The sequence below is a fragment of the Ceratotherium simum genome, chromosome 35 (assembly GCF_057802395.1).
Source record: "Ceratotherium simum simum isolate JZ-2026a chromosome 35, ASM5780239v1, whole genome shotgun sequence".
Lineage (NCBI taxonomy): Eukaryota > Metazoa > Chordata > Mammalia > Perissodactyla > Rhinocerotidae > Ceratotherium > Ceratotherium simum.
This window is the reverse complement of record NC_141934.1, coordinates 2099809-2120347: the sequence shown is the minus strand read 5'-3', so window position 1 is coordinate 2120347 and position 20539 is coordinate 2099809. Positions and strand designations below refer to the sequence as shown.

At 60.7% G+C, this 20539-nt stretch overlaps 1 protein-coding gene across 3 annotated transcripts; it reads left to right on the top strand.

The window, feature by feature from the left end:
- The first annotated feature begins 1347 nt into the window (after nt 1-1347).
- On the top strand, nt 1348-19212 carry LZTR1 (leucine zipper like post translational regulator 1). Of its 3 annotated transcripts, none has more exons than XM_087423791.1 (21): nt 1348-1989; nt 2468-2530; nt 5620-5676; nt 7164-7243; nt 7683-7791; nt 8334-8417; nt 9348-9405; nt 10458-10597; nt 12563-12764; nt 13220-13375; nt 13795-13905; nt 14298-14390; nt 14541-14651; nt 14735-14900; nt 15171-15340; nt 15508-15619; nt 16472-16598; nt 16689-16838; nt 17777-17882; nt 17970-18050; nt 18341-19212. In XM_087423791.1, exons 1-21 carry the CDS (start codon nt 1790-1792, stop codon nt 18455-18457), a joined length of 2493 nt encoding a protein of 830 aa, XP_087279917.1. In that variant the 5' UTR covers nt 1348-1789; the 3' UTR covers nt 18458-19212. The 3 variants fall into 3 exon arrangements, with proteins under 3 accessions (XP_087279917.1, XP_087279916.1, XP_087279918.1); XM_087423790.1 differs by having other exon boundaries at nt 1351-1989; nt 15463-15619; XM_087423792.1 differs by lacking the exon at nt 1348-1989 and adding an exon at nt 2622-4274 and having other exon boundaries at nt 15463-15619.
- The last annotated feature ends 1327 nt before the right edge of the window (nt 19213-20539 follow it).

The window sequence follows — 20539 nt, the reverse complement described above, 5'->3', positions numbered from 1 at the left end:
ATGTATACATGGGAGAAAGCAGGGACACTGCGTTTCTCAACACAATAGCAGAAATTCTTGTCTTAAATACCATGTTCAACCAAAGACAAAGGAGGATGTTGGGGGTGGGGGGAGTCAGTTACAGGAGATTACCACTAAAGCACAGTAAACAAGAGTAAGGTTATTATGCAGTTTTAAGGCCTCAGCTTCCACATTGATAAGTTTCTAGAAATGAGGTCATCCCCCCTCTTCCCAATACAGAGAGGGAGATACCTTTACAAATGGAGACTTCCCTTATAAATGTAAATGTTTGCCTGGCAACTCCTCGCAGGGCCATCCAGAGAATGTGGCCAGAGAGACAGAACTTCCGATAAGATGGGCTTGTTGGTGCCTTTTCTATTGTAACCTCTATCCTACATTATCTTTACAGCCGTCATGATAATAACTCCTTACTGAAACAGATCTTTTGTTTTAAATTCTTTAGGCAGTTTGGGAGGGGAAACTCAAATATTCTTCCTGAGTTCTCTGAGTCCTTATTGTCTTCAGCTCGAAATAATCCGCATACCAGAGTGGCGCCTCCTGGGGTAGCTTGCCCTGAGCACCATCACACTCATGAAGGAGAAAGCAGATGATGGAGAGACAGGCACAACCACAGAATGCTCAATGCCACACCAATTAAGTTTGGCCTGTGAGTGCCCAGAGGAGGTAGCAGCTGATCCACACCCCTCCCCAATCCTCCCCGCCCCTCCCCCGGTGTTAGGAAGGTTTCTCCAACCAGTGTCTTGGATCTGGATTTTGAAAGAAGTGCACTCCAGGTGAAGGGGACAGCACACACAAAGGGCTTGAGACAAGAAGTGCTACTTGAGAGGCCAGAGGCAGCTCCCGCTTGGCAGTTTGGGGGCATTTGCCCACTTTTTTTTTTTTTTTTAAAGATTTTATTTATTCATTTTTTTTCCCCCCAAAGCCCCAGTAGATAGTTGTATGTCATAGGTTCACATCCTTCTAGTTGCTGTACGTGGGACTCGGCCTCGCGTTGGACGGAGAAGTGGTGCCTCGGGGCGCGCCCGGGATCCGGACCCGGGCCGCCAGGATCAGAGCGCGCGCACTTAACCGCTAAGCCACGGAGCCGGCCAACCCACTTATGGCTGTAGAGCCTGGGTCCTGAGACAGACCCCATGCTTCTCATGGCAGCCAGAGCTTCCCGAATCCCCATTTCTCAGGTAAAGAACCTGAGGCTCTGCTATTAAGTAGGAATGAGAATCCAGAGCCTCTGCGCCACTCTGCCTCCCAGACAATAGGAGTGCCGAGGGGAGACGCGGGGGGCCAGAACTGGGGGCGCAAGCAGGAAGGGGATAGTTGGGCTTCCTCGCAGGCCGCTGAGAGCCCGGAACCCTCCACCGGGGATCCCGGGAGCGGCGGACGATCAAGGCCGGAGCCACGCGCAGACAGGGCATGCCGGGAAATGTGGCCGACCTCCGGGCGGCGTGGGCCTGGCAGGCACCGGGACAGGGCTGGGGACCTGATACCGTGTTCATTGGAAGGGGGAACCGGGCCCTCATACTTCGCAGGAAACGTTTCCCATAAGGTGTCGCGCTTGCCGCAGGATCCCGACGCCGGTGCCTCCCGGACCCGCGGCGTCTCGAGGAGCGCTAGGCTTGCCGGGAAGTGCGGGCCGGCGAGAGTGGGGCGCCGGCCAGAAGTGCCGCGCGGTCGGCACAAAGCTCGCCGGGAAATGTAGTCCTTCGGGGGAGGCCCGGGGCGGTGGCCGCACGTCCCGCGGACCCGGTGGCCGATCGGGCGTGGACCCGGGATGGCGGGGCCGGGCGGCTCGGGGGGTCCGATCGGGGCCGGGGCCCTGGCAGGCGGCGCGCGGTCCAAGGTAGCCCCGAGCGTGGACTTTGACCACAGCTGCTCGGACAGTGTCGAGTACCTGACGCTCAACTTTGGGCCCTTCGAGACAGTGCATCGCTGGCGGCGCCTCCCGCCCTGCGACGAGTTCGTGGGGGCCCGGTAAGGCGGGGCTCAGGGGGCCTTGGTGACGGGACGAGTTGTCTGAGGGGGTCCCATGGCGGGGGTCCAGGGGCGAAGCTGGGGCGTGATGTCCTGAGTATGTCCCGGTAATGGGGGGGAGGCGGGGAGTGGTGGTGTCCAGAACGGTGTCCAGGGCAGAGGAGGGGGTTCTGAGGGAGTCTCGGAACGGGGTGGCCCGGGGCAGGGTGCTAGAGTTAAGTTGTGTTTGTGGGTCTCGAGTGGGGGTCCCAGGTGCTCTGCAGTGTGATGGGGGAGTCCAGAGAGTCCCAGGGCAGTGTCAGGGCTCCTCACCTGCAGGGTCCTTTGGGGTACTGTTGGAATTTAGGGGTCTCCATTGATCTGGGCAGCTGATAGATGTTATCTAACTTCTGTGGCAGCCCCAGATCTTAGTCTCATTCCTTGGGTGCCCCCAGGAGGGTCCTGGCCTCATTGCTACCCACCCCTCCTTTCTTTCCAGGCGCAGCAAGCACACAGTGGTGGCCTATAAAGATGCCATCTATGTGTTTGGTGGAGACAATGGGTGAGTGAGTCTGAGCATCACGGTGTTTGGACCAGGGAGGGAGAAGCATGATGGTTCAGACTGGGCCTCTGCAGCTCCATGCTCTTTCCAGATGTCAGCTAAGCACCCAGCCTCAGTTTCCCCATCTGCGAGGTTCATCACATTCAGGGCCCTCAGCGCAGCATCCAGTGGGTATCACATGCTCAGGAGACAAATGTCCCTCTGGTTCTGAGTGAGTGGACACAGTCTTGGAAGAAACACATCTGCCCTGGCTGCTACCTCTGCCAGGGTGCACTTCCCTCCCTGCACTTCTTTCTGGGCTCCTCCACATGCTCACATGGCAGCTGAGAACGTATGGAGGACACAGTTTCATTTATTTCCCATATTTTTCACTTTTTGTAAGAGTTTTCTCTCATTGCTATAAATTCCTGGCAAACAACTTACCTGGCAACTGCCTGATGTTCTGTTGGGGGGCACACCTCCATGCCATGCACTGGGGATGTGCCCAGTTCAGTTGTGGCTGGGGTCCTTTGGTGAAAGGTAATGGCCAAGATGAACTCTTGGTTTCTGCAGCCGCTTCCTTTTCCTGACATGTTTCCCTATGACCCAGCCCCCAGGAGCTGGACCTACCCAGAGGGAAAGAGCTGTCTTAGGGTAGGCTGGGCCATGCCAAGTCCTGGGCGCAGGCGCAGCAGGCATGCTTGTTCTGGACCAGGAGAGGGGGATCTGGTCCATCAGAGAAGCCTTCCTGGAGGGGCTGATGACTTGAAAGATGAGTAGGAGTGAGCCAGGCAAAGAGGAGGAGTGTGCCAAGCAGAGGGATCAGTGTGGGCAATGGCCTGGAGGTAAGAGAGTGCGAAACAGCACCGGTCTGGAGTCTAGGTGGGGCTTCCCACCCTCATTCATTCGTTGATGTGCTCTGGAAAGGCCAGGGCTGCCCCCCGAGCCTGCTGGACGTGGTGCGGAAGCTTGGTTTCCTGGATAGACAGGGCTCAGGGCAGGCAGCTTGACAGCATGAACTGCACCCCGGTCTCCTCCTCTGTGTGTGAGGGTGGCCACATGCCTGCTTTTTCAGGGTACTCCCGAGGGTCAGTGAGCACAAGGCTGTGAGGGGCTCGAGACAGAGGTTTCCTTGTGCTGAGGATGCAGTGTTTGCACACGACTGATCCTGCCTGAGTCCTGTCTCCGGCTCTCAACCACAGCACCTGGCCTGAAGCCCAGGGAGGGCTGGCTTCTGATTGGTGCTGCAAGACTCCCTGGGGGAGCTGATGTGGGGCTGGTGGGGTACGCAGGACCCCATGAGGACCTGCAGACTAGGCAGAATGGTCTCCTTAGGCATGCCCCGTGGCTTCCAGCCTGTCTCCCCCTCTTTCCCCATGAGTAGCCAGAGGGATCCATTTGAAAATGCAAGTTGGAGCATGTTCCTCCTTGGCTCATAACCTGAGATGTCTCCCCACCTCTCTCTGAGTAAAAGCCCAAGCCCTCCTGGCAGTCCGCGTGTCCGCACTGCTCCTCTGCCCTCGTCCGGCACTGCACAGGGCATACCGCCTTGCTGTGTTCTCATTGGACCAAGCATCCTCCTGCTCAGGCCTCTGCACTGACTGTTCCCTCCTTCCTGCTCCTCTTCTGAGTCTCCTGAGTGAGGCCTTCCCAGACCACCCGGACCAACTGGACCAGCTGGCAGCACCCCCCTGCTCTTCTGCACATCTTACAGTCTCCATTGGTCCGCAGAGCACATAGATGTTTATTTGTCTCCTCCGCCAGGGTGAGACCTGTATCCCAGCACCCAGAGAATTAAAAAAATTTTTGTCACACAAGGGAATGGAATAAGGAAGAGGCATCTGCCCACAGATGTTTACTGCAGCCTTAACGAGAATCCTTCAACCCAGAACAGGCCTGGTGTCCAGCACAGGGCAGTGGGTGGGATCATCCCCAGGTATATTCTGTAGCAGGTAGAGTTTGCTACGATGTGACACTGAGAGACAGGATACAAATTTGTCTCACTCTAGTTGCAACTTTGTAAAGACTGGGTAGAAAGAAAGAAGGCCTCCTCAGCATTGGGCGTGGGGAGGAGGAAGGGCAAATGGGAGAGGGGTGGATTACAGTCACACCCCTGCTTCCCAGCTCCTGGCTTCCTGTCCCATGGCCTCAGGCAGGCCCTTTTATCTCCCAGGCTGGTTCCTCTTCTGTAAATAGACGTAGAGAGCTCCTGGTGTAGACTGAGCAAGGCAGGGCCCTGCCTGGCTTGCAGGAGGTGCTGGGCTCCCGCTGGGTTGATGCCCTTCTCTCCTCTTACTGACAAGGGCTGGGTGAGAACAGGCAGGTCTTCTTTTTTTTTTTTTTTTGTGAGGAGGACTAGCCGTGAGCTAACATCTGATGCCAATCCTCCCCTTTTTTCTTGAGGAAGATTGGCCCTGAGCTAACATCCTTGCCCATCTTCCTCTACTTTTATATGGGATGCCGCCATAGCATGGCTTAACAAGCGATGCGTCGGTGCGGGCCCGGGATCCCAACCTGTGAACCTCTGGCCACCGAAGCGCGTGCACTTAACGGCTTGTACCCCCGGGCCAGCCCTAAGGCAGGTCTTCTTAGGTGGTGCCATGGCTGGTGGATTTGTTTTCCAAATATCATATCTTTAAAGTAGTCATTACATTGGCTTTTTGATAACAAGGTGGCAGGAAGATCAGAGAGAAGGGAGGGGGCCTCCCCTGAGATGTGGGCAAGCATCTGCATTGTGGTGGCACAGACTCAGAGAGGGGGCGCTGGGACACGTGAGTGGGAGTGCCAGCTAGGATTCTGGAGCCTGGGGTGACGTGTGAGCCCTCAAGTCAGCTGCCGGGTGGCTGGGATCCTGGTTTGGTCCTGACCCCGGGCAAGCTGGTCCCACCTATGTGGCAGCCCTGGTGCCTGCACCAGCTGGGGAGCTTCCTTTGCGGTCACCTCTCTGGTCCCTTGGGCATCAGCTGGTTGTCTAGCCCTGGCTAAGTCCCTCAAAACAGCTCCCCCCAACCCCGACCCCGGGCCGCAGTGTCCATCTCCTGGGTCCTGGTGGAGCAACACCCTCCAGAGCAGACCAGGACTGAAGCCACCTCTCCCTGGCTGTCTTTCAGGAAGACGATGCTCAACGACCTCCTGCGGTTTGACGTGAAGGACTGCTCCTGGTGCAGGTGGGTGGCCTCTCCACCTCCAGGTCCCTGCTCTTTCTCCTAGGACATGGTAGCACCGTGCTGGGCCCTGATTGCCAGCAGAATCTGCTCATCATGGAAAGCTGGAGAGAAGCTTCAGGGGGCAATGACAGCGGCCCCAGGGGTGCCACGCCCAGAGCCACCCTTAGCGTTTCCCTCTCTCCTGGGTTTCTTTTCTGAGATTGATGTTCTGAATCCTGTTAATTAAGAGGATCTGTTTGATCCAGTTGCGGGTCCTTAAATTCTGCCCTGGGAGAGCCTTTCAGTCACCAGGCCTGTCTCCTGGGCCGGGGGCTGCTGTGGGAGTCAACATGGTAGCCATCGGCTGATGGGTCCTTCCAGGATGGACTCCGCTGCTGCAGGGTGCTGCCCAGGGGCTGGCAGCAGTGGCTCCCCTCCCCTCCCTGCCCTGTGGGGCCCATCCTTTGCCAGGAGACCCCACATGAGCAGTGGGCAGCAGGCGGGCCCTGGCCTCCCTCCCACAGATGGCCCTCCCCAGCTGTGTGACCTTGGGCAAGACATCTACCCTCTCTGAGCACTGCATATTTGTGCCCATCTATTCCAGTCCAGCCCCTGCTGGGGAGCAGCTCAGAGCTGAGGGGGAGAAATGGATCCCGGGATTAGGAGATGCTGGGCCTCCTTCTGAGCTCTGCCATCTGCTCGGGCAGGAGCGCAGACCCACTGAGCTGCTCGAGTGCCCTGCTCCGTGCAGGAGCTCTGTGTGCCGCCCTCTCGGTCCCCAGCAGCACTCTGGGATGGGGTCTCATTGCCCCCCTCTGACGGAGGAGGACGTCCAGGGCCGGGACTCACAGCTGCCGAGCCTGGCACGCCTGGGTGGCGTCACTTCAGGCCGTCCACTCTCTGCCCGGGAGACCCAGGTGGCGCTGGGATTGGAGCAGAAGTGCATGTGTTGTTTCTCTCCCACTGGATTCTCCAACATGGCGGCACACAGCTACAGATCAATTTAAAAAGTCACTCTGAAGACTTTACAATTCTTTGTTAAAAATTGCTTACGTATAAAACTCTAAAAATGAGCAGCCCTGGGAAAGCAGTATAAATAGGTTTTTAATTCAATAAACAAAATTTGTTGCAGAATACATGCTGCGGAATACAGCACAGCTGTGAGAATGCGGGTCTAGATGATTTTAGAGTAGCGTGAAGACCTAGTCACATTCTACTGTTCAGTTGAAAAAGCAGATTACAAAATACCTGCTACGTGATTCCATTTAAAAAAGTTACTCAGAGGCATAAATATACATAGCAGAGATGTGAGGAGAGACCTTGAGATAAGTTTTAGGCTGGTTTTTTGTTTTTTCCTTACTGGCGATTTTTGTTTAAGTTTCTATAATGAAACAATTATTACCTTCAAAATACAAAATTAAAAGGAAGCATGGGAGTGGCAGGCACTGCCTTGTGACCGTGGACCGCACAGCTGGCTTCTGCTGACACTCCCTGCCCCCGTACCCCAGGGCCTTCACCACTGGGACCCCGCCAGCCCCCCGCTACCACCACTCGGCTGTCGTCTACGGGAGCAGCATGTTCGTCTTTGGTGAGCTGCCTCTCTCCTCTGGCCCGTGGCACCCCTGCCCTCCCACCAAGCCTTGGGCTTGTGTGCTGGCCTCAGCCGGCCTCTCTCTGTCCGCCCCTCGGCTTTCTCTGCCCGAGTCCTCTAAGTTCCTGTGCTGGGTTAGGCGCCTCGCCTGGGCCCCTTTCCCTAACCGTCCTGATCTCCTGGGATTGGAATTGTCTGCCTCCGTGACTGGGCCCGAAGGTAGCCTTCCGCCAAGGGCAGGGAACGCGGTTCTACTCATGGCTGTGTCCCCGGAGCCTGGCATAGAGGCAGGCATGCAGTAGGTGCTCCCCAAGGTTTATGGGGGGAGTCCTGGAATACATATTAGGTGGGGCCAGATTCTGCCCCCACCTTCTGGGGTTTGAAGACTCTGAAACGCTGCCTTTGGGTGTGATAGGTTTTCACTCTCTTTACCCAGGGGGCTACACGGGGGACATTTATTCCAATTCTAATTTGAAGAATAAAAATGACCTCTTTGAATACAAGTTTGCAACTGGGCAGTGGACGGAGTGGAAAATTGAAGGCCGGTGAGATACTTCACTGAAACCTTTGGGGGTTTTCCTGATGGCTCCCACTCCTGGTCTGGGGAACAGCGGGCCTGGGATCTGGCCCCTGTAGCGTTACAGATGAAGAGCCCGAGGCTTAGAGGCCTGGGGCACACAGCGGGGAGCTGGGAGTTGGTGCTAACTCCCGGCTGCCTGTCCTCGGCCTCCTCCCAGCTCTCAGATTCCCTCCTTTTAGAAGGTAGAAGGGACTTGAATGTCCTGCTGTTAGGCGCTTCTCTGGTCCTGTGATATTTTGGTGGTGGCTGGGAGAGGGCTCTGTGTCCTGTGGATGCCTGAATTCCTCATCCAGCTGGCCCGTGCCTCATGAGCTCAGCCTCTGTTGCTGTCGCTTATTCTCAGTGTCCCGGCTGGAGTCCCCAGAGCCCCGGTGTCAGCAGATGTGGGCATGGCAGCCCCGGGGCCCTGGCAGGATCCGCAGGGCTGTGACCCCTGCACCAGCCTCATGGGCTGTGAGGCTGGGTCTGCGCTAGCTGCCTCACTCCCCACCCCCCTTCACGCTCCAGGTTGCCAGTTGCTAGGTCAGCCCACGGTGCCACAGTGTACAGTGACAAGCTGTGGATCTTTGCTGGCTACGATGGCAATGCCAGGTAGGTGGTGGCTGGCCCGTGCACCCTGACTCTGAGCGCCCCGTAAGTGTACAGAGGCACCGAGTGGGCCTTCCTGGCACGGGAGGGCCCAGGTTAGGGCTTCTCAGGAGGGTGGGTGTGTGGATGGGGTGGCGGGAAGAGGGTGATGGGCAGTGAGTGGAGCCCTGCCCGACCCCCACAGAGGTCAGCAGGACTGGCACCCTGAGGCGCCTCCTGGGGCATCTGAGGAGGTGGCAAGCCTGGCCCCTGTTTGTGCAGCTGTCTTGACGGCGTGCTGGTCTTCTCAGCAATGGGGCCAGAGCTGGTGTCATCAGAGCCGGGGCTGCGGGCAGGTGGCCATTTGAATTGCTGGAGTGAGAATACTCAGGCCCACAGTGAATGACCCTGAGGGCTGAGTGAGCAGGAGGAGGGCAGTGGCAGGGCTCAGCCCCGGCCCCTCCCCTATGGGGGGGCTACACAGGGCTCTTGCCTACGTCACAGGCGTTTTCCTCCTTACTGTAGAAAATTGGCCTTGCTCTATTTTTCTGAATATAAAAGTAGCACGTGCTCATTCCCTGGAACGTCAGCTTTACGGAAACTGCAGATGATGCAGTGTCAGTGGTGCTTTCTGTGAGTGGTGCCTCCCAGAGGTCCTCTCCTAGCCCTGGGGTCAGCTGAGGGAGTGGCTGAGCCTGCCACACTGCCCTAGAAGTTGTGAATGAGGCCACTCATTCCTGTCTGGGCTGGGTGGTGGGCCTGGAATGGCAGGGATTTCGTGTGGCCCCCCCGTCAACTGAAGCTCCCACCTCATGGCTGCTCTGAGTCCCCTGGTCAGAGTCCCACCAGAAGTGTTGTTCTCTGGAGCCCTCTCTCCTGGCCAGGCCCAGGCCCAGGCCCACCCAGACAGCCAGCCCCAGCTGTGGGGGTCCTGATGCCTCTGTCCTATTGCAGGTTGAACGACATGTGGACCATTGGCCTCCAGGACCGGGAGCTCACATGCTGGGAGGAGGTGAGGGGCCCGGGGGGCCGGGGTGGGGCGGGGGAGGCAGGGAGGTGAGGGGCACAGGGGACTGGGATGGGGCAGGGGGAGGTGGGGAGGTGAGGGGCCTGGGGGCTGGGATGGGGCAGGGGAGGTGGGGAGGTGAGGGGCCTGGGGGCTGGGATGGGGCAGGGGAGGTGGGGAGGTGAGGGGCCTGGGGGCTGGGATGGGGACGGGGAGGCGGGAGGTGAGGGTTACAGGGGCTGGGATGGGGCAGGGGAGGTGGGGAGGTGAGGGGCCTGGGGGCGGGGAGGGGGCAGGGGGAGGTGGGGAGGTGAGGGGCCTGGGGGCTGGGATGGGGCAGGGGAGGTGGAGAGGTGAGGGGCACAGGGGCTGGGATGAGACAGGGGAGGTGGGGAGGTGAGGGGCCTGCGGGGGCTGGGATGGGGCAGGGGAGGCGAGGAGGTGAATGGCACAGGGGGCCGGGATGGCGCGGGGGAGGCAGGGAGGTGAGGGGCCTGGGGGGCTGGGATGAGACAGGGGAGGTGGGGAGGTGAGGGGCACAGGGGCCGGGGTGGGCCGAGGCGGAGGTGGCTTTTTCCCCCTTGCTAAAGCCCAGCCTTGTCCTTGGCCTCGCTCTCCCCACCAACCTCCTGTCCAGCCCTCACTACCAGTTCCAGTGGCAGTTACCTGGTGACCGAGGGCACTGTGCCTCAGCTGGCAGCACGTCCTGGGGGCTGATGCGGTGTGGGTATAATCCACCCTTGCTTGAACTTAGCGTGGGCAACATGCTGTCAGGTGTCCTGCTTGCTGCTGTTTCCAGGCAGTCTGTCCGATTGCTCCACTGTCTTTTCCCTTGGGGTTTCTTTCCCCTGTAGTGATGATTTTTGCCTCAACTGTTCAAAATTGGGCCCATTTAGGTGGGCGAGGTGGGGCTTTAAGCTGTTCTGCAAAAATTAATCTGTGAACCTTCATTCACAGAAGTTTCAAGAAGTCAGGCGGTCCCACCTCAGCAGTGTAGGCCGCAGCCATGTGTGCCGGGGCCTGGGAGGCCCTGGGCTGAGCTGCCTTCCCCACCCCAGGTGGCCCAGAGCGGCGAGATCCCGCCTTCCTGCTGCAACTTCCCCGTGGCCGTGTGCCGGGACAAGATGTTTGTGTTCTCAGGGCAGAGCGGAGCCAAGATAACCAACAACCTCTTCCAGTTTGAATTCAAGGACAAGACGTGAGTGCCCTGGTGGTGGGGCCTGCGGTCAGCGCCCCATGCCTGCATCTGGAGTTGTTCTTGCGAACTCCCACGTACCCAGGGCAGGCTGCCCTCACGGAGCAGCGATTTGTGGGTGCCTTCATACAGACTGGGCAAGAGGCCCCCGCAGGCCCCTTGGGTGTGACTGCAGCTCAGCAAGATAGGTCTTGGGCCAGTCCAACTCTTCGTCCAGTGTGAAGGACGCCCCCTGCCCCATGAATGGCCTAGCCAGTGCCACCGGTAACAAATGTGGCTGGCACAGATCTCATACAATGGCAGAAGACCGGAGCGGTGCACAGGCCCTGGGAGCTTCCAGCCTCTGCTTTCCTTGGCTGCTGGCCAGCCCCTGACCCCTGTGATGGGGACAGAGCCCTGGAGGTGGTATGGGCCAGGCTTTGGCTCGGGCAGTGAGTGGAGGGGAACAGGGAATTTTGGCTGCAGGTCAGGGAGGCTGGGGAGGGGACTTGGAGCTGCCCTAGAGGCCAGGGGTGTCAGCTGGGAAGGAGGAAGGGCAGGGCATCCCAGGCAGAGGGAACACCACTGACCCCTGCCCAGCTCTGCTGTCCCAGGATGGCCAGGCCTGGGAGGAGAGCCATACTGCACACAGGCCAGCTCTCTGTCCTGGCCTCGGTCTTCAGGATGGCGGGCAGCATGGAGAGCTTGGCACAGGTGGAGCAGACCTCTGGGGAGGTGAGGGGTGGGAGAAGTTGGGAAGCAGAGGCCAGGTGTGCCCAGATGTGGGGAGGGGTGGGGAGACACACAGGCTCTGGCCAGGTGGGCAGGTGGCTGTTCTGCGAGGGGGTCCTCAGGGAGGCACTGGCATTGGGAGAGGACACAGGGCCCGAAGGCTGCCCAGAGCTGTGGGGCCGCAGTAGAGGGCAGAGGGCTGTGGGGTGAGGGCCCAGCCCGGAGCTGGGGGCAGAGCTGCAGCTTGGGGCAGAGTGGACAGGTAGGAAGAAAACCGGGGGAGACGTGGCCACCGGCAGCAGCCCAGGACAGGTCTTGGGAGACCCTGGTGGCTGCTGGCAGCAGGAGGCCCTGTGGGGTGGAGCCAGTGTGGGGCCACCTTCCTCACAGGCCAGCGCCCCTCTGGTCCCCGAGGGAGCCTCCTGCCCAGCTCCCCCACACAGAGAGGTGGGAGCAAACACACCCTGGTCTTTTTTAGGCCATGTGTAGGTGGGCAGACCCTGTTGTGTGGACATCACATGGATGCCATCTCCCATGGGGCCACACAGAAGGCTGCAGGTGTGAGATGCTTAGCACTGGGGTTTCTTGCAGAGCACCCCACTCCACCTGGCCCCCAGATGGGCATTCTGGGCACTGGCCATCTGGAGGGGGGCTTTGCTCAGGCACATCTCCTGCATGCTGGACAACCTCCCTGTGGCAGCGGCAGCGTGGGCACCTCTCAAACCCAGTACATGCAGGGCACGGGGGCAGCACGGAGCAGATGGCACGGCCGTGCCTGCCCAGGACCTGTGTGGGTTCTTTGGCTGACTTAACAAAGAGAGGATTTGCTGGGAGCTGCTGGGAAGCCCGTGAAGGGTGGAGAGCACTGCAGGGGTAGCATCGGGACGTGGGGTTCTGGCAGCTCCTGGGGTGGGGACTTGGCCGTGGGGATCATCCCACATATCGGGGTGGTGGACATGTCAGTGCAAGACTCCATTCCCCAGAGAGTGCTCTGATGCCACCCCTCCCGCCCTGCTGCCTGCTCCGGCAGGACCCCATGGTGGGCTGCGTGGAGCCAGGCGAGCTGGTGCCAGGGCCAAATGGGGTGTGGGACACTGGGTACATGCTGGAGGCCCTCCCTTGGCCCGGACTGGCCTTGCCAGGGGCTGCAAAGCACTTCCCAGCCGGGGCCCACAGTGGGGGCCTCGGAGCCCTGGTGGGGGCTGTGGGGGAGCAGGAGCCCCCGCCCGGCACTGGCTCACTGTCCCATGCCCCCAGGTGGACACGCATCCCCACTGAGCACCTGCTCCGGGGCTCCCCGCCACCTCCGCAGCGGCGCTACGGGCACACCATGGTGGCCTTTGACCGCCACCTCTATGTGTTTGGGGGTGCAGCTGACAACACGCTGCCCAATGAGCTGCACTGCTATGACGTGGACTTCCAGACCTGGGAGGTCGTCCAGCCCAGCTCGGACAGCGAGGTGAGTGCTGCCAGGCCAAAGACGGTGGGCAGAGGGGGACCCAGGGTGTGTAGCCTGGGGGGGTCCTGATCCACCTGCTGCCACCTCCTCCCCAGCCCCTCACAGCCTCAGAGGGCTCCCAGGGCTCTAGACCACAGCAGCAGCAAGGCCAGGATGCCCGGGGTCCTCAGCCCTGGACACCTGCCCTGGCCCGACCCTGGGCCTGGGGTCCCTCTGGCCTGTTCTCCATCTTGCAGCCTGTGAGCTTTTAGCCTTCCACTTCCCATCAGGTCTGCACCGTGTAGAGGACGTTCTCCGGGACGCCTTTCAGGCCTGCTGCTAGTGCACTCCTGCTGTGGCTCTTCCCCCTCCCACACTTGTCCCCACAGCACTCTCGGGCAGGGGTGGCAGGAGGTCTCTGGTGCCTGCCCGACCCCTGCTGACTGGTCCCACACCTGCACGTCTCTCCCCACCAGGTGAGCGGGGCTGAGGTGCCAGAGCGAGCGTCTGCTTCCGAGGAGGCATCCGCCCTGGCCTCTGAGGAGCGGGGCGGCTTCAAGAAGTCCCGAGATGTGTTCGGCTTGGACTTTGGCACCACCACAGCCAAGCAGCCCGCCCCGCCAGCCTCAGAGGTGAGAGCTGGTGCCATTGTTACTGCTCTGTCATCGCCTGAAGCCGGTCCTGTGATTGGCTTCTCTCACAGATGGGGAGACCGAGGCTCAGAGAAGTATTTGTTGGGGTCACACAGCAAGTGAGGCGAGGGCCAGGAACCCATGCCCTGCTGGCCGGGCCACATTGGTGCTGCACGTGAGACCAGGCACTTGCTCTGTCCACTCCATGGGTCCACAGGGGCCTGTCCTGCCCACCACCCACACAGGTCCCACCTCCCACCCTGTGCTGCGCCTGGGGCCCTGCTCTCTGGTCCCTCCTTCAAGGCCATTGGTGCCATATCCTTGCCCACAGCCTGGCCAGCTCCAGGCCTCAGCCAGCCCTGCTGCTGGAGACCCCACCCCCTGAACCACCCTCCTGACTTGTCTCCCTCTTCACCCAGCTGCCCAGCGGAAGGCTCTTCCACGCGGCGGCCGTGATCTCGGACGCCATGTACATCTTCGGGGGCACTGTGGACAACAACATCCGCAGCGGGGAGATGTACAGGTTCCAGGTGGGGCTCCCGGCCTGCAGGGCAGGCGCTGCCACATGGCTGACTCTGCAGTGGGGCCCTGGGAGGGAAACTGCGGCTCAGTGGGTGGGGGCGGGGCCTGGCCGAGAGCATCCAGAGCTGGAGCTGCACCTGGTGGGACAGCAGCCTTTCTGAGGAGTCGGGCAGCTGGGATGGGGCCTCTAGGCTGAGGGCAGTCTGAGGAGCCTCAGTGCAGGGCGGGGTGTGGGGGCTCACAGCAGAGCCAGTGGAGGCCTGTGGGCTGGCCCAGGTCAGTGGAGGGAGCTGGGCTGAGCTGGGCTCGGCACCGGGGCCTCAAGGGCACCTGTGGCCTGGAGAGGGCAGAGCAAGGCCAGCAGTGGCTTCCCTCAGCAACATGGGGTCTCCTCCTGCAGTTCTCCTGTTACCCCAAGTGCACGTTGCACGAGGACTACGGGCGACTGTGGGAGAGCCGCCAGTTCTGCGACGTGGAGTTCGTGCTGGGTGAGGTGGGTGCCCTGCCTGTGCCCGGCCCCGCCTGTGAGCGGCTGGCAGCCCACTGGTGCCTGGAGTCCTGGGGTCCTGCCCCAGCTGGCTGGGCCTTGGCCCCCCTGGGTGAGGGTCCTGTGCCTTCCACCAAGGCAGTGTTCTCACTGCAGAAGGAGGAGTGCGTGCAGGGCCATGTGGCCATTGTCACGGCGCGGAGCCGCTGGCTCCGCAGGAAGATTGTGCAGGCGCGGGAGCGACTGGCCCAGGAGCGACTGGCCCAGGTGAGGTGCCTGCCCCAGCCCACCTGGCCCGGGCAGCAGCGGCATCCGTGGGGCACCCTTGAACTCCCCACCTCTCCCCACAGAAGCTGGAAGAGGAGGCAGCCCCAGCTCCCAGGGAGGCCCCTGGTACAGCTGTGGGTGGGGTCCGGCTGCCCCTGCTGCACGTGGCTATCCGCGAGGCCGAGGCCCGGCCCTTTGAGGTCCTCATGCAGTTCCTCTACACCGACAAGATCAAATACCCTCGGAAAGGTCCGCCTGGGGTGGTGATGGAACGGGAATGGGCTGGGGTTGGAGCAGCCCTGCTTAGCAGGTGAGCAGTCTGAGGCTCAGACTGATCATGCAATCACTCATGATCACCTGCGTATGGCTGAGCCGCTGCTTGGGACTCCCAAGGCCTTGTGCTGGCCTGTCGGCCCCAACCTATCCTCATCCGTGGAGGGAGCCCTGGGCCCTATCCTCCCCTCCCCGTCCCCTGCTCCCTCTCCCTGTGGTCCAAGGCTCAGGGAGCTCTTGGCTCAGGCCACGTGGAGGACGTGCTGCTCATCATGGACGTGTACAAGTTGGCACTGAGCTTCCAGCTGTGCCGCCTGGAGCAGCTGTGCCGGCAGTACATCGAGGCCTCCGTAGACCTGCAGAACGTACTGGTTGTGTGCGAGAGCGCCGCCAGGCTGCAGCTGGGCCAGCTCAAGGTGCGGGGCAGGGGTGGCGCGGCAGCCCACCCACCCACTGCTGCAAGCCGCTTGCCTGGCCTGGTGCCTTGTCCAGGGCCGAGGCCTGACCCCACCCGCCTGCCCTGGCCTGTCTGTCCCAGGAGCACTGCCTGAACTTCGTGGTGAAGGAGTCCCACTTCAACCAGGTGATCATGATGAAGGAGTTCGAGCGCCTTTCGTCCCCACTGATTGTGGAGATCGTGCGTCGGAAGCAGCAGCCACCCCCCCGCGCACCCTCAGACCAGCCTGTGGACATTGGTAGGGAGCCCCGGTCCCCTTCCCTGAGAGCGGCTGGGGCAGGGCAGCATTCATCTTGGTTGGAGACTTGGGAGCCAGGGAAGCAGCCGCCAGGCCCTCAGGGAGGAGGGTGGGTGTGGGGGGTCCCCAGAGTGCTCCCCTGGGCACGGGGACAGGGGCAGACAGGGAGGCAGTTCAGACTCAGTGAAAGCAAGAAACCCCGATGCACCAGGCTTTCCACTGCAGGCTGTGCCCTCGAGGGCGGGGAACCTCCCGAGCCTGCTCTTGGAGGTGGACATGGGGCACCTCTCTGGGCGGGTGCCTGCTCTGGCTGGGCCGTCAGGGCCGAGGGCTTCTGAAGGGAGTGACTGCTCAGGGTCGTGGGGAGGAGTCGCTGAGCTTCTCTTAGGCACACCCTCTGTCTGGGGCCTAGTGAGGGTGAGCACAGCCCGCCAACCTCACACGGTCCTGGCACCTGCCTGTCCCCACCCAGCCTGGGAAGGGACGTCACAGATTCCTTCACCCCCCGACTCTCCCTGGAGCCTGTGCTGCCTCTGGCCACTGGCTCCAGGAGACACATGGTGGGCGCACAAGGTGTGTCAGGCCCAGGAGGGCTCAGTGGGCTGATGTGGGAAAACATCAGACTGTGAGGGGCAGTGTTTAGGGCTGAGGAGAGAAGACAACAGGACCTGGTGGTGCCTCGAGGGCCAGAGTGAGGCCTCTGGCCTGTGGGTGGGAGCTTTGTTCAGGTGGCAACAAGGGCATATGTGCAGGAGGCGGTGCCCGTGGGGTGCCGAGTCAGAAGCTGCCCTCTGGCTCAGGATCTGGTAGGAGGTGGGAGGTGCCGGCTCAGGTCCCTCCACAACCCCCCAGGAACGTCTCTGATCCAGGACATGAAGGCGTACCTGGAGGGGGCAGGCGCGGAGTTCTGTGACATCACGCTGCTGCTGGACGGGCACCCACGGCCAGCCCACAAAGCCATCCTGGCCGCCCGCTCCAGGTGGGTGGGGGATAAGGCCGCTGGGCAGGGCAGGCCCAGGTGCTGGCTGCGCCCACTGAGAGCTGGGCCTCCATCACCCTCTGTCTGCAGCTACTTTGAGGCCATGTTCCGGTCCTTCATGCCCGAGGACGGACAGGTGAACATCTCCATCGGGGAGATGGTGCCTAGCAGGCAGGCCTTCGAGTCCATGCTGCGTTACATCTACTATGGCGAGGTCAACATGCCGCCCGAGGACTCGCTGTATCCTTGCCTCCGAGGCTGCTCCCAGGTCACAACTGGGGGTCCTGTGCCCACCTTGGGCGGCTCTGGGGCCCAGCTGGCCGGTCCTGGCTGGGCGGTTTCCCCAGGGTTTCCTGGTGCCAGGTGCTCTCCCAGGGTCCTCTGAAGCAGTTGGTCGGTTGGCACGCAGGGGTTTGCAGCCAAGAGGGATGGGTGGGTTGTTGATCCTCACGACTGCCCAGGGGAAGGGGTCAGTCATCGCTCTGTGTGCCAGGCAAGCAGACTCGTGGAGTGATTCCTGGTCATGTCACTTCAGTGGCCTCTGAACGTGGTGGGTGAGGAGGCCCTGGGGGGCTCTTTGAGGCCGCCGGTAGTTCTGCAAGTGTGCTGTGGCTGTTTTCCTGGGGAGAGGGTCCTCTGGTTTTCTCTGGATCTTGACTGGGGCCTTTGACCCCTAAGTGGTTCAGAGTCCATGTAGAGAGCAAGTCAGTGTCCTGCCTGGATTGGGGCCCTGGCCCCTGACTCCCCATGGAGCCCCGTGCCTGTCCCTTGTGGTGGGGCGGGTCGCCCTGGTTCTGAGCAAGCAGGAGGAGGCAGCCACGATCTCAGGTTTGCTCTGCCCCCAGTGGTCGTGGGGCTCCAGCTGCACCATCCCTGGGAGGAGGGCAGGTCCGCCTCCCTGGGCGGGAGGACGAGCTCCTTTGGCCGGCAGCTCCTTTTTTTTTTTTTTTTTTTTTAAAGATTTTATTTATTCATTTTTTTCCCCCCAAAGCCCCAGTAGACAGTTGTATGTCATAGGTTCACATCCTTCTAGTTGCTGTACGTGGGACTCGGCCTCGCGTTGGACGGAGAAGTGGTGCCTTGGGGCGTGCCCGGGATCCGAACCCGGGCCGCCAGCATCAGAGCGCACGCACTTAACCGCTAAGCCACTGGCCGGCAGCTCCTTAACCAGCCCCCAGCTACCTGTTCGCGGCCCCCTACTACTACGGCTTCTACAACAACCGGCTGCAGGCGTACTGCAAGCAGAACCTGGAGATGAACGTGACGGTGCAGAACGTGCTGCAGGTAGATCACCTCGCGCCCGTGGGCCTCCTGGCACCTGGGCAGGTTGGTGGGAGGTGGGGCAGCACCTCAGGGAACCTGCCGTTCCAGATCCTGGAGGCGGCTGACAAGACACAGGCGCTGGACATGAAGCGGCACTGCCTGCACATCATCGTGCACCAGTTCACCAAGGTCAGGGCCCTCTCGCCCGGTGCGCACCACCCACTCTCATCTTCAGGACCCACTTCCCCTTGGCAGTGGCCTTGGCCAGGTTGGGGGGTAGCTGGAATCTGGCCATCTTCTGCAGCAGTGGGCCCTGGGGATAACAGACAGAGCCACCCACCCACTGGCCATTCCTCACCCCGCCCTCAGAGCCAGCCCGGGCCCTGAGCTGGTTGAGCCCCCAGAAGACTCCGTAGCCCACCCTGGCCCTCATGAGAATCCGGTTCCATCGAGTTTTGGCCTTTTGGTTGCCTCCGCAGGTCTCTAAGCTGCCCACACTGCGCTCCCTGAGCCAGCAGCTGCTGCTGGACATCATCGACTCCCTGGCCTCCCACATCTCCGACAAGCAGTGCGCTGAGCTGGGTGCCGACATATGAGGGCCCACGCGGTGCCAGCCCATGCGCGGAAGATGACCATACCTGCCCATTGCAGACTGCACTAGCCACACTCAGGCCTGCTGGCTGAGGGGCAGGGGGCCCAGAGCCTCCGAAGAGAGCTGTGGGGATGTGGGGGGCTCTGAACGCCCCATTTCACTGCTGAGGACACAGGTCCCACAGGGAAGCAGGCACCCTAGCCAACACTCTCTGCTGGGTGGATGTGTGGGTGGGAAGCCAGGACTCCGGGATGAGGACATGGCTGGAGGAGGCAGGGGTCCTGGCCAGGGCCCAGCAGTGGGGAGAGTTGAGCCCACCAGGGAGCTGGTTTTGGGTCCCCCACCCGCCAGGAGCCTGGCATGCCTTATGGATCTGGCCACTGGGTCCTTGCCAAGGCCCCTCTGACATGGGGGCTGCACAGCACCCTTCACCCTCACCCAGGTTGATGTAAGGGGCTCCTTCTGCCACCTGGAGCTTGTGCTTGGGCAACAGTGATGGGCAGATGAAGTCTGACTCAAGGTGAATTTTGGGGTGTGAAGGGCCCTGAGGTCAGCTCCTAGCCCGTGGGGTCAGCCACTCTGGACTGGGCCTGGCTTCCAGAAGGGCTGCAGGATCCCACTGCCCTGTGTGCTCATCGGGGCCCAGTGTGGGCCAGGGAGAAGTCAGTGGAGCTGCCCCCCAAGTCCCCATCTGTCCCCACGTATTTATTCTGTCATAGATGCGCCTCCATTAAAGCCACAGCATTGCTACCTACTACACACACCTTGCCGGCATAGTCCCCAGTGGCAAAGCTGAAGACCTTCCCAGAGCTGAGGACTGGCAATGCGGCCCGCCTGCTTGGGATCACCCAGTCTTGTCCAGTTCTCTATCCATGTGGGCAACTCCCTGCCCCCACCTGAGGCAACTCAACCATGTGCAGGGAGGGCTGTGGGAAGAATCCAGGCAGACCCCTCCCCTTCTGAGGGGAACCCTGGGGGCCCGGAGCCTGCTCTCCTGCACTGCACCGTAGTCTTCCGCCTGGACTGGGAAGCTGGGATAGACCACTGTGTCCTTCTCTGTGCCCCGACAGAAAGCCCTGTGTGAGTCCACCCCAATGCAGAAGCCACTGGTTTGCGTCCTTTCTGGGAACAGAACCCCAGGGACCCTTCTGTCCTGGCTGCCAGGAAGCCACTTTGGGGGCAATGATCTCTTCCTGATCTTAGAGCTCCATTCCTTCCTCTGGTTGTGCCCCACACAAACGTGGCATGCTCCTCCTCAGCCCTTGCTGAAGAGCCCCAGGTGCTCTGTGCAGGTGGATGGGGAGCCCCAGTGGCAGGTGGGTACCCCAGGCAAGGGGAGCCCATCCATAAGGGCACCAGCAAGCTAGGAAGTAGCCCAGTGCAAGACGAACCTCAGGGAGCCTGGAGACCTCAGCGAACCACCTGCAAACCCTGCTGTCCAGCACAGCTTTTGACCCGTCACTGGAGTCTCTGCTCCAGACATGAATAAATGAAGTTACACACCAAAGGCCCTGACAAGCAAATTTCAGGACATTGTGTGGCAGTTTCCAGGACTAGAGAGAATTCAGCTGCACTTCTGGGGCTGCTGTGGCCAAGGCCCAGGAGAGAGTGGTCACATATGCGGCTAAAATCGCCCCCCACACTGAGCTGTTGGCCACAATCACAGATGCAGGGAGGCCTTACAGATTCTAATCAAGGTGAAGAAAAATGGGGACATAAGTTGAGGCCAGACCTGCTGCCTCCATGCTTCCCCGACCTCTCTCCCCAGACCTCAGGGGACTAGAAAGGTCATTTGTCAGGCCCTCACTACTCGTCAAGCATAGCAGCCCCAAGAAGTCACAAATCATCATCCTTGTCCGTTTCTCAGATCAGACAGGCACAGTGGTGGGGGGGGCTGGCCTGCAGCCAGGGCTCAGGCACTGTGCCAGGTCTGCTAACTTCTGGGCAGACGGCCTGGGGATGGAAGTCTGTTGTGTCCCCTCAAAGGAACTGAGTCTGCCTGGGTTTTGCGAGTGTTTTCAAATGGGCAAGCTGGCTAAGTCAGGCTGTCTCAGGTGCCAAGGAGAGGATGCTTGGTGCTGCCCCC